General features: G+C 44.1%; 1 protein-coding gene across 1 annotated transcript; it reads right to left on the bottom strand.

Moving 5' to 3' along the window:
* Positions 1-294: 294 nt before the first annotated feature.
* On the bottom strand, positions 295-15776 carry NCR3LG1 (natural killer cell cytotoxicity receptor 3 ligand 1). Its single transcript, XM_043481652.1, is given in 6 exon segments — positions 295-364; positions 366-659; positions 1402-1495; positions 3046-3372; positions 14029-14376; positions 15304-15776. Coding segments are annotated over 6 exon segments (1218 nt in total). The 5' UTR covers positions 15404-15776; the 3' UTR covers positions 295-309.
* Positions 15777-16027: the final 251 nt, after the last annotated feature.

The following is a 16027-nucleotide window of genomic DNA, read 5'->3' on the forward strand; positions in this document are numbered from 1 at the left end:
CCAGAAGAGCTGTATCAGTCAGCTTTCACTGTGTGACAAGCCACTCTACTGCTTTATTTTTCAAGTGGCTTTGAAAAATAAGTCTCATGCACTCAAGAGTCAGTTCTGTTGGTACTGATGATCTTAGCCAGAATTTTTTTTTTGCTTTTTTTTTTCCCCTATTATTTTTATTAGTTGGAGGCTAATTACTTTACAATATTGTAGTGGTTTTTGCCATACATTGACATGAATCAGCCATGGGTTTACCTGTGTTCCCCATCCTGAACCCCCCTCCCACCTCCCTCCCCATCCCATCCCTCTGGGTCTTAGCTAGATTTGTTGATGCATTGAGGAAGTGGTCATCTGATCCAGTTCCAGCTTCGAGAGTCTCATCCTCCAGAAGTCTCTGATTACAGTATCTCTCATCCTCCAGCTTCCCCAGTGGCTCAAGCAGTAAAGAATCTGCCTGGAATGCAGGAGACTTGGGTTCGATCTCTGGGCTGGGAAGAGCCCCTGGAGAAGGAAACGGCGACCCATTCCAGTGTTCTTGCTTGGAAAATTTCATGGACAGAAGGGCCTGGTGGACTACAGGCCGTAGTGTCATGGAGAGTTGGACAACACTGAGCGCAGACCCTCTCTCCTCATCCTCCAGCAGGCAGCATTTCCAGCATTTTGCTGACCTAGGTTAAATCAGGAGAGTAAGTCCTATGAATCAGTTGGCCAACTTTAGACAAACAGACTTTTTTCTTGATGAATGGACTGGTCTGCTTTTCCAAAAGCATTTATAATGAGATATACTAGCTATTGCACAGATTCTGCATTGGCAGGCCTGTAAATAATTGCGGGCAATTTTATTACCCAGAAGCATTTAACTGCATTTAAACTGGCCTCGACAACAGTTTGAGTTGTTTTATTTGCTATTTGGGCCATAGGGAATAACATGTTTGGAAACATGTTTTAGATTGGAAACACCCTCACTAGGGTTGGAAATTCTTGGTTAAACCAGTATAATCTGGGTGGTAAGTTATCCCATTGAGTTACTAACAAAATATGCGCAAATATGTGGGGAAGGAAATCCCCTCTCTGAGCCATGGACTCTATATGTGACAGTAACACTGCAGCTCATATATCATTCACAGGCCTGGGGTGAACAATGAGGTCTTGATTCACAGTGAGCCAGTTAATCAGGAGGAGGCAGAGGGGCTTTACAGCACATCTTCCCAGAGTCCCAGGCTGCTACATGGAGACCAGATGAGACAGTTCCTCCCCAACATATCAAAAAAAGTCATACATCATAAATACACTTAGAACACTCCAGCATCAATCCTGAGAGCTCTCCAACACCATGCACTGGCAATAAATTCTGAACTCCCAGAGCCTACTCCAAAACACAAGGCTAAACTTTGCTTTGGAGCCCCTTACCTTTCCTTAAGAAAAAGATATATCAGTCCAATAATGATCAGTCCAATTAATATGCTCATTCCAATATAGAACCAGTAAGTTTTCTTCTCAGATTCTGTGGAAAGAAGAAAACGTTAAGAGGAAGCATACTGGCAGGGGGCAAAGAGACCACATGACTGCTTCTAGGATTTGTGTGGTTGTATGTCATCTTCTGTCAGAGATAGTACCACCAACCTTCTGCCACATGTCTTTGCCCTCTTCCATCCTATCACTTACACCTCCAGACGCCAAACAGCCTGTTTAGCACGTATCAGAAATACAGCAATATCAAACACTACATACAATATGCACGTGCTGGGCACATGTTTAAAGCTTCCATACCACTATACCATCCTATATCACCTGTAAACGGCTGAAGTCTGAATGTCACTCTCCCCTCAAAATGTGAATGCTGAAATCTTAATGCCCAGCATGATAGCATTAGGAGACAGGGCTTTGGGGAGGTGATTAGGTCATGAGGATGGGGCACTCAGGAGTGAGATCAGTGCCCTATAAAGGAGGACCTTGAGAGATCCCTCACCCCTTCCACCTTGTGAGGACAGCATGAGAAGTCTGAAACCTGCAAAAGGGCTCTCACTCAACCATGCTGGCCACTAATCTTGGGATTCCAGCCTCTGTTAACTGTGAGAAATGAAGTTCTGTTGCTTATACACCACCCGCATGCGTGCATGTGCATGCTCAGTCACTCAGGCGTGGCTGACTCTTTGCGATCCCACGCACTGTAGCCTATCAGGCTCTTCTGGTCCATGGGATGTCCTAGGTAAAAATACTGAAGTGGGTTGCCATTTCCTTCTCCAGGGGATCTTCCCAACTCAGGGATTGAACCCGCATCTCCTTCATTGGCAGGCGGTTCTTTACTACAGCACCACCTGAGGAGGCACTTACAAGCCACCTGGTCTGTGGCAATTTGTTACAGCAGTCCATATGGACTAAGAGGGCTTACCTGGTGACTGGTGATGGTAAAGAATCTGCCTGCCAACCTATTTCTGTATTCTTACCTAGGAAATCGCATGGACAGAAGAGCCTGGCGAGTTACAGTGCATGGGGTCACAAAAGAGTTGGATACAACTTAGCGACTAAACAACAACAATTGGCTAAGATGTATACATATCACCCAGCCCAGACAAATCCCTAATACTAAACACACAAAGCATATTTCAATTTCATATTCCCCATGTTCCAGAGACACCCTAAACACATCTGTGCACATACTACCCACACAATCCCTAGTCTTTATTTCCAAGAACAATGTCTCTCTCCCTTCAGGATCATCTCAAGCCCCATCTGGCACACCCAGACCACATTCCTCAGGGCCACCAGTCAGTCTCTGCCTTCATTACCTCTCTCAGCTCTATGCAGATGCATTGGACAAACAGGGTCATCCCCACCTAGGACCAGAGCCATGACCATAGAAGCCAGGTCACCTATTAGACCATCTGTCTACCTATTAGACCATCTGTCCTGGCTTAGGGACCTAATCTGGACTGCTGACTCTGAGGCTGAGCTAAATCAGACCAGTCTTTCTCCCCTTCCCTATATAACCAAAGTTTATATGATCCTCCCCTCAAGATGAAGAGTAAGGGAAATGTCCAAGAAGATGCTTACCTGGATGTAGAATCAAGTGGAAGTCGAAACACTGGATTGTGGGCAAGGATACATGCCATACCACACACTGATAGATGGTCCCATTGTCTTCCAGAGATGGCTTCAGCCTCAGGTGGCTAGTGATATTAAATGTACCATCCTCATTCTCGACTATGCGGTCAGTGGTGATGTTCTTAGAAAACTCCCGGAACTGGGGATCCTTCTGGGTCCACTTTTTCCACGTGATGTTAATATGCTTTGGGTAGAACCCACTTGATGTACAGAAAATATGTTTGTCCTCGTTATCTTTCATCATGACTTGTTCAGACAAGTTGCTGACTGGTGGAGCTGCCAGGGGAGAGAAGTCATTCTTTGAGGGTAGGTAGAGATTTGCTTATTATCAGCTCAATGTCAGACCCATGGCAAGCCTTCAGAAAAGTGAAATAAACTGAATGGTATTCTTCTTAGACTAAATGTTCTGGGTACGTTGGTCCCAGTGCCAGTGGGGTACTGATATGCTGTGACCCCAAATCTCAGGCAGTTTTATAAAGCAGAGTTTCTTAAGTCCCTCTGTGTCATAGATACCTTTGGGAATCTGAGGAAACCCTTGGAATAAACACTGATGTGGGCAGAGACTACTAATTGCTGCCAGTCTCCATTCTTCCATGACACCTCCAAGTTAAAGCTACTTCTCCCACCCTCCTCTGCAGCTGGGTGTAGTCATGTGAACTAAGGGTCTGAAAGTTTTATTGTAATCAGAAGTGATGAGAGCAACTTCTAAGAAGTATCCTGAAATAACAAGGGTATCTTAAAGAAAAGAACAGTATCTCTCCCCCTCCACTTCCTTCTTTCTACAGAAAGGCTGGAATAGTATATCATGGCTGGGGACAGAGAAGCCATTTCTTTTTTTTTTTTTTTATTTTTTATTCTTTGAATCAGCCATGGATTTACATGTATTCCCAATCCCGATCCCCCCTCCCACCTCCCTCTCCACCCGATTCCTCTGGGTCTTCCCAGTGCACCAGGCCGGAGCACTTGTCTCATGCATCCCACCTGGGCTGGTGATCTGTTTCACCATAGATAGTATACATGCTGTTCTTTTGAAATATCCCACCCTCACCTTCTCCCACAGAGTTCAAAAGTCTGTTCTGTATTTCTGTGTCTCTTTTTCTGTTTTGCATATAGGGTTATCGTTACCATCTTTCTAAATTCCATATATATGTGTTAGTATGCTGTAATGTTCTTTATCTTTCTGGCTTACTTCACTCTGTATAATGGGCTCCAGTTTCATCCATCTCATTAGAACTGATTCAAATGAATTCTTTTTAATGGCTGAGTAACATTCCATGGTGTATATGTACCACAGCTTCCTTATCCATTCGTCTGCTGATGGGCATCTAGGTTGCTTCCATGTCCTGGCTATTATAAACAGTGCTGCGATGAACATTGGGGTGCACGTGTCGCTTTCAGATCTGGTTTCCTCAGTGTGTATGCCCAGAAGTGGGATTGCTGGGTCATATGGCAGTTCTATTTCCAGTTTTTTAAGAAATCTCCACACTGTTTTCCATAGCGGCTGTACTAGTTTGCATTCCCACCAACAGTGTAAGAGGGTTCCCTTTTCTCCACACCCTCTCCAGCATTTATTGCTTGTAGACTTTTGGATAGCAGCCATCCTGACTGGCGTGTAATGGTACCTCATTGTGGTTTTGATTTGCATTTCTCTATAATGAGTGATGTTGAGCATCTTTTCATGTGTTTGTTAGCCATCTGTATGTCTTCTTTGGAGAAATGTCTGTTTAGTTCTTTGGCCCATTTTTTGATTGGGTCATTTATTTTTCTGGAATTGAGCTGCAGGAGTTGCTTGTATATTTTTGAGATTAATCCTTTGTCTGTTTCTTCATTTGCTATTATTTTCTCCCAATCTGAGGGCTGTCTTTTCACCTTACTTATAGTTTCCTTTGTAGTGCAAAAGCTTTTAAGTTTCATTAGGTCCCATTTGTTTATTTTTGCTTTTATTTCCAATATCAGAGAAGCCATTTCTAAACAAAAGGAGGAAATGCAGCTTGAAGACGGCAAAGTGACAAGATAAAAGGATCCTGGGTCCCAGATGATCAGAGCACTGCCATATCTGCCCTGGGTTGGCTACATTTTTGTGAAAGGAAAATAAGCCGCCTTCTTAAAATCACTGCTGACCTCTGGCTTCCCCTCTCACATGTAAAGATCTTGAAAGTCATCATTTCTATCCTTGGAACAGGAAAGAAAGCTAAGCTGAACAAACTGAAAATCCACAGCTTTCCTTAGTTCATCAGAGAACTGAGGTGACAGGGCAAACCACCTCCATATAAACAAGGGAGACAGGCAGATTGAGAGAATCATGGCCAAGATCATAAAACCTTGAGCAGAAGGTACTAGAGTAATAAACTGGTTGACACACATAAGCACTAACTCTGATAAATTGCTAGAGGATGAGTGTGGACTAGATTGAGAGGAAAGAACTCCTAGCGGCCCAGCCTTAGAGCGGGCCACACACTTTCATGAGTTGTACCTCCAAGAATCCCACCAGGCTCTCACTGTGAAGATTCAAGAAAAATCCCCTCCTCTTTTGAGCAGGGAAGAGAAGAAAAGTAACTATTTCAAAACATACCCAGGACTCCCTTGTGGTCCAGGGGTTAAGAATGCGCCTGCCAATGTAGGGGACGTGGGCTTGATCCCTGGTCTGGGAAGATTCCACATGCTGCAGAGCAACTAAGCCCATGCACTATGACTACTGAAGCCTGTGCACCCCAGAGCCTGTGCTCTGCAACAAGAGAAGCCACCGCAATGAGAAGCCCACACACCACAGCCTGAGAGTAGCGCCTACTTGCTGCAACTAGGGAAAGCCCGGGCACAGCAACAAAGGCCCAGAGCAGTCAAAACTAAGTAATTAAATAAATAAAAGTTAAGTATTTATATATATACAGCCAGTGCATTCTCCACAATGAAGGATGCTCTTAAGGAAAAAGAATTTGCCAAAGTCTTATCTGACCTGGGACAGTGATGTTTAGCCAACTCCAGCCCCCTCTCGCCTTCCTGTCTCACCTAGAAACACTTGTGAAGGTGAGACAGTCTAGGGGCTCAGGCAACTCAAAGAATGAGATTTAATCAGAAAATTATAAACAGCTTCCCCTCTACACCTAACCACTACATCAACAGAGCCCCAGAATGCTCTATTTCAGAAGGAGCTCATGAGGAAACTCAAAGGAAACAAGGCGGGGGGGAAAGACACCAGAAGGAACTGAAGTCTCTGGCACCTATAGGTACAGCATTAACATTAAACACAGTCCAACTCCTAGCCAAAGAAACACAGATTCTCATACCAAAAGCCTATTCACCTCGGTTCCTATTACCTGATATGTAACATCTGGTTTTCAACAAAAAATTACAAGGCATGCCAAAAAGTATGAAAAGACAAAGCAAGCATCAGACCCAAACTCTGGTATGACACAGATTTTGGAATTATCAGATAGAGACTTTTAAATAATAATTAAGCACATGTGCCCTAGAGCCCATGCTCCACAATGAGAAGCCACTGCAATGAGAAGCATCCCCTATTTGCCACAACTAGAGAAAAGCCCATGGAGCGATGAAGACCCAGTACAGCCAAAAACAAATAAATAAATAAAACTATTTTTGAAAAAATAGCCTTCAGAGCAAAAAAAAAAAAAAAATTATCAGGAGAAAAAAACTAAGGAAATCTGAATAAACTATGTAAGTAAGTTAAGCATTAGTTGCTCAGTCATGCCCTATTCTTTGTGACCCCATGGACTGCAGCCCACCAGGTTCCTGTGTCCATGAGATTTTCCAGGCAAGTATACTGGAGTGGGTTGTCATTTCCTTCTTCAGGGGATCTTCCTGACTCAGGTATCAAACCCGGGTCTCCCACACTGCAGGCAGATTCTTTACTGACTGAGCTACAAGTGAACAAACTATGGACTTTAATAAACAAAAATGTATCAATATTGGTTCATTAATTATAAAAATATAGCATAAACGCAAGATGTTAATAGGGCAAGTAAGGTGTGGAGGCAAGAGTAATATGGGAACTCTGTACTATCTTTGCAATTTCTCCATAAATCTAAACCTCTTCTTAAAAAAAAGTCTCTTTATTTAATTTTTGGAAAAAAAAAAAAAAACTTTTATTTTAGGCTATCGATTGCAGAGGAATTCTAATATACATCCCCACCTCCAAAACTGAAATGTACAAAACATTCCAAGTCTTCAGTGCAATTGTGAGGAGCTCACAGATACTGCCCCCCAGTTATACTGAATTTAACCTGTCCCAAATTCATATGTTGAAGTCCTAAACCTAGTCCCTCAGACTGTGACTATATTTAGAGATAGGGATTTTTTTTTTAATTAATTAATTTATTTTAATTGGAGGCTAATTACTTTACAATATTGTAGTGGTTTTTGCCATACATTGACATGAATCAGCCATGGATTTACATGTGTTCCCCATCCTGAACCCCCCTCCCACACCCCTCCCCATCCCATCCCTCAGGGTCATTCCAGTATACCAGCCCTGAGCACCCTGTCTCATGCATCAAACCTGGACTGGTGATCTATTTCACATATGGTAATATACATGTTTCAATGTTATTCTCTCAAATCATCCCACCCTCGCCTCCTCCCACCGAGTCCAAAAGTCTGTTCTTTACATCTGTGTCTCTTTTTCTGTCTCACATACAGGGTTATCGTTACCATCTTTCTAAATTCCATATATATGTGTTAATATACTGTATTGGTGCTTTTCTTTCTGGCTTACTTCACTCTGTATAATGGGCTCCAGTTTCATCCACCTCATTAGAACTGATTCAAATGTATTCTTTTTAATGGCTGAATAATATTCCATTGTGTATATGTACCACAACTTTCTTATCCATTCGTCTGCCGATGGACATCTAGGTTGCTTCCATGTCCTGGCTATCGTAAACAGGGCTATGATGAACACTGGGGTACACATGTCTCTTTCAATTCCAGTTTCCTCAGTGTGCATGCCCAGCAGTGAGATAGCTGAATCATATAAGCACACACGCCGTGAGCTGGAGCAAACCCAGTGTGGTCCATACACTGCGAGCACTCCCCACACACACCAGTGATATTTGTTCGCAGTGTTCCTCCCTCCCCACAGCACAATTGAACAAGTGAGCCTAAATAAGTAACCACCATCGCCCCCTTGTGTCAGGGTGGAAATTAGACACTGAAGAGACTTGCAAACAGAGGAAGCCAAAATAAACAAAGAGGGAACTGCTTTGGAAGTGACAGGTGCAACAGATTAAAACCCTGTAGTTAGCATTGACTAAGCATTGGAAGGGGCCTATGGACCTTGAGAAGAAATACAAGCTGGAACAAGGAACTATCTGAAACTGAACTGACCCCACACTGCCCTCAACAGCTCCAGAGAAATTCCTAGATATATTTTACTATTATCATTTTTTAATGTTTTTAAGTTCTTTATTACTCCCTTAATTTTCATTTTTATAACCTACTACTACCTTGCAAAATAAAGATGCTATTTTAAAGCAAATTTCATATATATTTTTTAAATAATTTTTGTGATTTTGTTTTGTATTTTTAATATTGTATTTTTGAGAGTCTAACCTCTACTCTAGATTTTTAATCTTTGCTTTTTAGTATTTGTTATCAATTCTGTACCTTTAAGAATCCAATCTTCAGTTCGAATTTTTACTTAGGAGTGTGATTACTGGCTTGATTGCTCTCTTCCCTTTTGACTCTACTTTTTCTCCCCCAGGTCTCTATCTCCTCCCTCCCCTTCTCTTCTCTACTTAACTCTGTGACTCCCTTTGGGTGTTCTGGGCTGTAGAGAACACTTAGGGAACTGATTACTGCTAGATTGCTCTTCTCTCCTTTTGACTCCCCCTTTTCTCCTCCTGGTCACCTCTATCTCCTTCCTCCCTCTTCTCTATGGAACTCAATGAACCTCTCTGGGTGATCCAGACTGTGCAGAGCACATAGCAAATTGATTACTGGCTAGATTGCTCTCTCTCCTTTAGACTACCCCTCTTTTCCTCCTGGTCACCTCTATCTCCTTCCTCCCTCTTCTCTTCTCCATGTAACTCTGTGAACCTCTCTGGGTGTCCCTCTCTGTGGAGAATCTTTTCACCATTAACCTAGATGTTTCATCATCAGTGCTGTATGGATGGAGAAGTCTTGAGGCTGCTGTAAGAATAAGACTGAAAGCCAGAGGCAGGAGGCTTAAGTCCAAAACTTAAGAATACCAGAAAACTCCTGACTCCAGGGAACATTAATCGACAAGAGCTCATCCAAAAGCCTCCATACCTATACTGAAACCAAGCTCCACCCAACAGCCAACAAGTTTCAGAGCAAGACACACCAGGCAAATTCTCCAACAAAGCAGGAAAATAACCCTGAGCACAAAAAAGTCACACCAAACCCACAGACACCTCAAAACTCACTACTGGACACTTCATTGTACTCCAGAGAGAAGAGATCCAGCTCCATCCACAAGAACACCGACGCAAGCTTCCCTAACCAGGAAACCTTGACAAGGCACTCGTCCAACCCCACCCTCAGGGAGGACCCTCCACAAGAAAGAGGAACCACAGACTCCCAGCATACAGAAAGGCCACCCCAAACACAGCAATCTACAACAAAATGAAAAGGCAGAGAAATACTCAGCCGGTAAAGGAACATGATAAATGCCCAGCAAACCAAACAAAAGAGGAGGAGATAGGGGGTCTACCTGAAAAAGAATTCAGAATAATGATAGTAAAGATGATCCAAAATCTCGAAAACAAAATGGAGTTACAGATAAATAGACTGGAGACAAGGATTGAGAAAATGCAAGAAATAAGTTTAACAAAGACCTAGAAGAAATAAAAAAGATTCAATCAATAATGAATAATGCAATAACTGAGATCAAAAGCACTCTGGAGGGAACCAACAGTAGAATAACTGAGCAGAAGATAGGATAAGTGAGGTGGAAGATAGAATAGTGGAAATAAATGAAGCAGAGAGGAAAAATGAATTAAAAGAAATGAGGACAACCTCAGAGACCTCTGGGACAATGTTAAACACCCCAACATTCGAATCATAGGAGTCCCAGAAGAAGACAAAAAGAAAGGCCATGAGAAAATACTTGAGGAGATAATGGTGAAAACTTCCCAAAAATGGGGAAGGAAATAGCCACCCAAGTCCAAGAAACCCAGAGAGTCCCTGTCAGGAAGCATTTAACAGGAGACTTCTTGTGTGCTGTTCTGGATCTGTCATGAATCCCCTGTTCCTTATTAACAGGAATTAAGAAGAGAGGCAAGCCTCCCCCAGGGCTGAGGAATCCAGGTATGTCCTTCCTTAGTTATTCAATACGGTGATAAGTACCCCCTTCCTTCTTATGAACCATGCGGTAAAAGTGATTGTTTACAACTCTCTCTCTTTTAATATGGATCACCTTATGTTTTGTAAGTCTGGAATTTTAATCTTTATCTTTGCTGAGAATAACTACCTTGTAAGACAGTATACATGCCCACACCATGTTGATTAAAACACCTTTGCTCCATCAGAGCTTGGGTCCCCATGTCTTTCTCTCTCTCTCTATTTCTGACTGATTCCCTGGACTGCAAAGACCGGCTGTGTAACCCAGGGAATATTAGCCTCTTTCCTTCTTTCACTTTCTCATCGTCGACTCCAGACCACCAGGTTCCGGTCCATTAAAAGTCCCAAACAGGATAAACCCAAGGTGAAACACCCCAAGACACATATTAATCAAATTAATGAAGATCAAACACAAAGGGTAAATATTAAAAACTGCAAGGGAAAACCAACAAATAACATACAATGGGATTCCCATAAGGATAACAGCTGATCTTTCAATAGAAACTCTTCAAGCCAGAAGGTAATGGCAGGACATACTTAAAGTGACAAAAGAGAAAAACCTACAACCCAGATTACTATACCCAGCAAGGATCTCATTCAAATATGTAGGAGAAATCAAAAGCTTTACAGACAAGCAAAAGCTGAGTCATAGGGTTTTTAGTGAGGTTGCTGCTAAGTTAAAAGAGATCATTAGGTTGAGCCCTAATCTGACACATGTCTTTATAGAAGGAGATTAGGATACACAAACACAGGGAAAAGACAGCCACCTACAAGCCAAAGAAACAGGTCTCAGAAGAAACCAACCCTGCTGTCACCTTGATCTCAGACTTCTGGACTCCAGAATTGTGCAAAAATTAATTTCTGTTGTATAAGCCACCCAGTCAGTAGTGTTTTGTTATGGCAGCCCCAAGCCCATCCACAGAGAATCCAACATACTTATAATAGCAGAAACAGGAGCTCAAAAAGGTGTTTAGGGAAGAATGTTGCTGTTGTAAGTCATGACTGAGCACCTGCCTTACAACAGCACTGGTCGAGCATTTTCGTACATGAGCTTATCTAATCCTCAGAACACTATGAGGCAGGTTACACTTGTCACCTCATTTTGAGTGGGAAAATTCACAGGCAAAGATATTAAATGACTGACCAATCACTCAGTTTGGAAACAGCCAAGTCAGACAGAATAGGATTCAGATCCATGGAACCAGAGTGAAATTGCTCTCCTTCCCTAGCTACCTTTCAGAGGTATCCCTTCAGTGAAGGCTAACTATAGACATATCAGTTCAGTTCAGTTTATTTGCTCAGTCATGTCCCACTCTTTGCAACCCCGTGAACCACAGCACGCCAGGCCTCCCTGTCCATCACCAACTCCTGGAGTCCACCCAAACTCATGTCCATTGAGGCGGTAATGCCATCCAACCATCTGATCCTCTGTCGACCCCTTCTCCTCCTGCCTTCAGTCTTTCCTAGCATCAGGGTCTTTTCAAATGAGTCAGCTCTTCGCATCAGGTGGCCAAAGTATTGGAGTTTCAGCTTCAACATCAATGAACACCCAGGAATGATCTCCTTTAGGATGGACTGGTTGGATCTCCTTGCAGTCCAAGGGACTCTCAAGAGTCTTCTCCAACACCACAGTTCAAAAGCATCAATTCTTTGGCACTCAGCTTTCTTTATAGTCCAACTCTCACATCCATACATGACTACTGGAAAAACCACAGCTTTGACTAGATGGATCTTTGCTGGCAAAGTAATGTCTCTGCTTTTTAATATGCTTTCTAGGTTGGTCATAAATTTCCTTCCAAGGAGCAAGCGTCTTTTAATTTCATGGTTGCAATCACCATCTGCAGTGATTTTGGAGCCCCCCCAAAAAATAAGTCACCCATTGTTTCCACTGTCTCCCCATCTATTTGCCATGAAGTGATGGGACCAGATGCCATGATCTTAGTTTTCTGAATGTTGAACTTTAAGCCAACTTTTTCACTCTCCTCTTTCGCCTTCATCAAGAGGCTCTTTAGTTCTTCTTCACTTTGTGCCATAAGGGTGATGTCATCTGCATATCTGAGGTTATTGATATTTCTCCTGGCAATCTTGATTCTAGCTTGTGCTTCATCCAGCCCAGCATTTCTCATGATGTACTCTGCATATACGTTAAATAAGCAGGGTGACAGTATACAGCCTTAACGGACTCCTTTTCCTATTTGGAACCAGTCTGTTGGTCCATGTCCAGTTCTAACTGGTGCTCCCTGATGTGCATACAGGTTTCTCAAGAGGCAGGTCAGGTGGTCTGGTATTTCCATCTCTTTCAGAATTTTCCACAGTTTATTGTGATCCACACAGTCAAAGGCTTTGGCACAGTCAACTAAGCAGAAACAGATGTTTTTCTGGAACTCTCTTGCTTTTTTGATGATCCAGCAGATATTGGCAATTTGATCTCTGGTTCCTCTGCCTTTTCTAAAACAAGCTTGAACATCTGGAAGTTCACAGTTCACGTACTGCTGAAGCCTGGCTTGGAGAATTCTGAGCATTACTTTACTCGCATGTGAGATGAGTGCAATTGTACAGTAGTTTGAGCATTCTTCGGCATTTCCTTTCTTTGGGATTGGAATGAAAACTGACCTTTTCCAGTCCTGTGGCCACTGCTGAGTTTTCCCAATTTGCTGACATATTGAGTGCAGCACTTTCACAGCATCACCTCTTAGGATTTGAAATAGCTCAACTGGAATTCCATCATCTCCACTAGCTTTGTTCATAGTGATGCTTCCTAAGGCCTGCTTGACTTCCCATTCCAGGATGTCTGGCTCTAGGTGAGTGATCACACCAACGTGATTATCGGGGTCATGAAGATCTTTTTGTACAGTTCTTCTGTGTATTCTTGCCACCTCTTCTTAATATCTTTTACTTCTGTTAGGTCCATACCATTTCTGTCCTTTATTGAGCCCATCTTTGAATGCAATTAAAATGCTTAGCATAGAGTGTGGTCCATTTTAAGTGTCAGTAAAAGATAGCCACAGTAATTAGATAATATCCCTGGTATGTCTAGCACCACGCAGCCGCCGTTCACTGCTAGACATACCAGGGAAATTATCTAATTACTGTGGCTATCTTTTACTGACACTTAAAATGGACCACGCTCTAGTCTAAGCATTTTACCTGCATTTAAAAAAAATTTTTAATTGGAGTATAATTGCTTTACAATGTTGTGTTAATTTCTGCTGTATAACAGCGTGAATCAGCTCTATGTATGCATATATTCCCTCCCTCTTGAGCCCCTTGACCCCACCCCCCATTCCACCCTTCTAGGGCATCCCAGAACACCCAGTTGAGCTCCCTGTGCTGTACAACAGCTTCCTACTAGCTATCTTACCTGCATTTTTCATAGCCACTTCCCTACAATCAATTCTCTGAGAAAAAATACTATTACATGTGTTTAGAGTTTCAGCGTGATTAAAAACTTGCCCAAAGTTCTTAAGAAGTCCATGGAATCCTGGACTCAAACCTATGTCTATTTGACTCCCAGGCCCAGGCTCTAAACTTCTGCTCCACTCAGCCCATCCACATCTCCACCACAAGCCCCATCACCATGGAAACCACAGGGCACTGCCCTCAGGCACTCACCTACAACCTCCAACGTGACAGTCCCCTGTGCCTTCTGAGGAGTAACCACCAGCTCACAGCGGTACTCTCCTGCATCTTCCAGCCGGACACCAGGCAGCTGCAATGAGGCATCTCCCCTCTGCAGACTCCGTAGAGACACACTGGCTCCACGTTGGGATGCCTCTCTGTGGTTTCCAAAATACTCAAACAGTTTGGTGTCAGTTTCAGAAGTTCCAGTCTTTTGAAACCAGGTGATACCTATACTGTTGATGTCCAGGTGTGGGGAATCAGGGATCTTGCAAGAGATAGTCACATTTTCATTCAAGAAAACCATCTGAGTCCTCCCCGCCATCTCCACTTGCAGTAAACCTGTGGCCAACAAGAGAAGGTTATGGAAGACCCTTGAAAGAAACATAGTCCTGGTACTCTAAAACACAATCACGTGACTGGGAACATCTTCCCCTTTTTGGGGGTGGGGGGCAGGTCGCAGGGGGGCATCCTCAGATACAAAAGCCCTTAGTTCATGGCCCCTCATTAATCCACATAAAATCCTTGAACTTTGTTTTTCCCTTCCCCCCACCAACCCCACCCCCACTCCATCCACCCAGCCAATCTGCCAATATCCAAAATAAAGCAGTTTCCTTTCCACCAACCTGGCCTCGTCACTAGCTTTTGAGGGACCAACAGGCGTACCCCACTTTCGGTTATACCCATGCACTCTCAGTAAAGACTTCAGTGAAGTCACTGATATGCGGTGGAGTCTATTTCTTTTTCTTTTTAAAGGGGATTTAAGGGACTCTCAGCCAGTATGATCCATGGCCCAATTCCTTCTCCCCTGTTGAAGAGGTTTCTGTTGAGTGTTTTTTGTTTTTGGCCACCACGGGTGTCATGAAGGATTTTAGTTTACTACCAACAGAAATTGAATCCCTGCCTCCTGCAGTGGAAGCGTGGAATCTCAACCACTGGACAAGCAGGGAAGTCCCAGAGCAATCTCATTTCACATCCTTTATTTTTTCCAGTTACAGCAACTAGGATGATGCAAGAAAGAAAGAATTTTACAGAACACCAGGGCACAAACTTGAGGAAACACTTGTTCTCGGGCTCCTACACGAGGCGACTCTGCACAAAGCAGGGATTCAGTATACAATTATTCAATCAGTGGACGAATCAGTATTTCCTGAAAGCCGAAGTCCTAACCGCCGGGTTATTCTCCGCTCTTAACCCAGCCGACCGCGATCTCACGGCCTAGCGACGGCTACCCCTCTTCCCTCCCTCCTTCTCTCCCTCGCGTCCTACCCGCTATTAGCTGAAAGTGCTCCAGCTCCAACACCGACATCAGAACGCAGAGCAGCCACACGGAGCCCCACCGCACGCGGCCAGCCGCCCTCTTCGCCATTGCCGGTGCCTAGCGGAACCGAGGCCTCGAACTTCCTCTTTCTTCCTTTTTCCTCTTAAGAGAGAGCAGCACCTAAGAAGTGGGTGGAAAGTGTATTCTCTCGCGTCCAGACCGAACTGTAGGCGTATTTAACTAAGGGCGCACGTTCACCTACTTAGGTCTCTGGACCCCTTCTGCAGAACTCTGCGAATTCGTCTTGGTAACTCCGTTCCCAAAGAAGGAAAAGTTTCGGCGAGCGCCTGCTCAGTCGCACCTACGGCAGAAAATGAGGCGCGGTCAGGGAGACACGCAATCCCCGCCTCCGCAGCGCGGGGCGGACTGGCGAATGTGTTGATCGACGGAGGGCGAAGGAACGGAGGAACGCGCGCACGGGCGGAGGAATGCGCGCACGGGCGGAGGGGCGGAGGGGCGGAGGGGCGGAGGGGCGGACGGGCGGAGGGGCGGACGCGCGGAGGGGCGGACGCGCGGATACGCGGAGGGATGCGCGCACGGGTGGAGGGGCGGCCGCGCGGAGGGGCGGGCGGACCTTGGACAGATGGGCGGACCGGCGGACTGTCTCTAGTATCGCTTTGTAAACTGGGCAGGATCCGGTTAACCCGGGCGCTGCTCTAAAGAAGATCCGCT

Source organism: Cervus canadensis, chromosome 11, assembly GCF_019320065.1.
Source record: "Cervus canadensis isolate Bull #8, Minnesota chromosome 11, ASM1932006v1, whole genome shotgun sequence".
Lineage (NCBI taxonomy): Eukaryota > Metazoa > Chordata > Mammalia > Artiodactyla > Cervidae > Cervus > Cervus canadensis.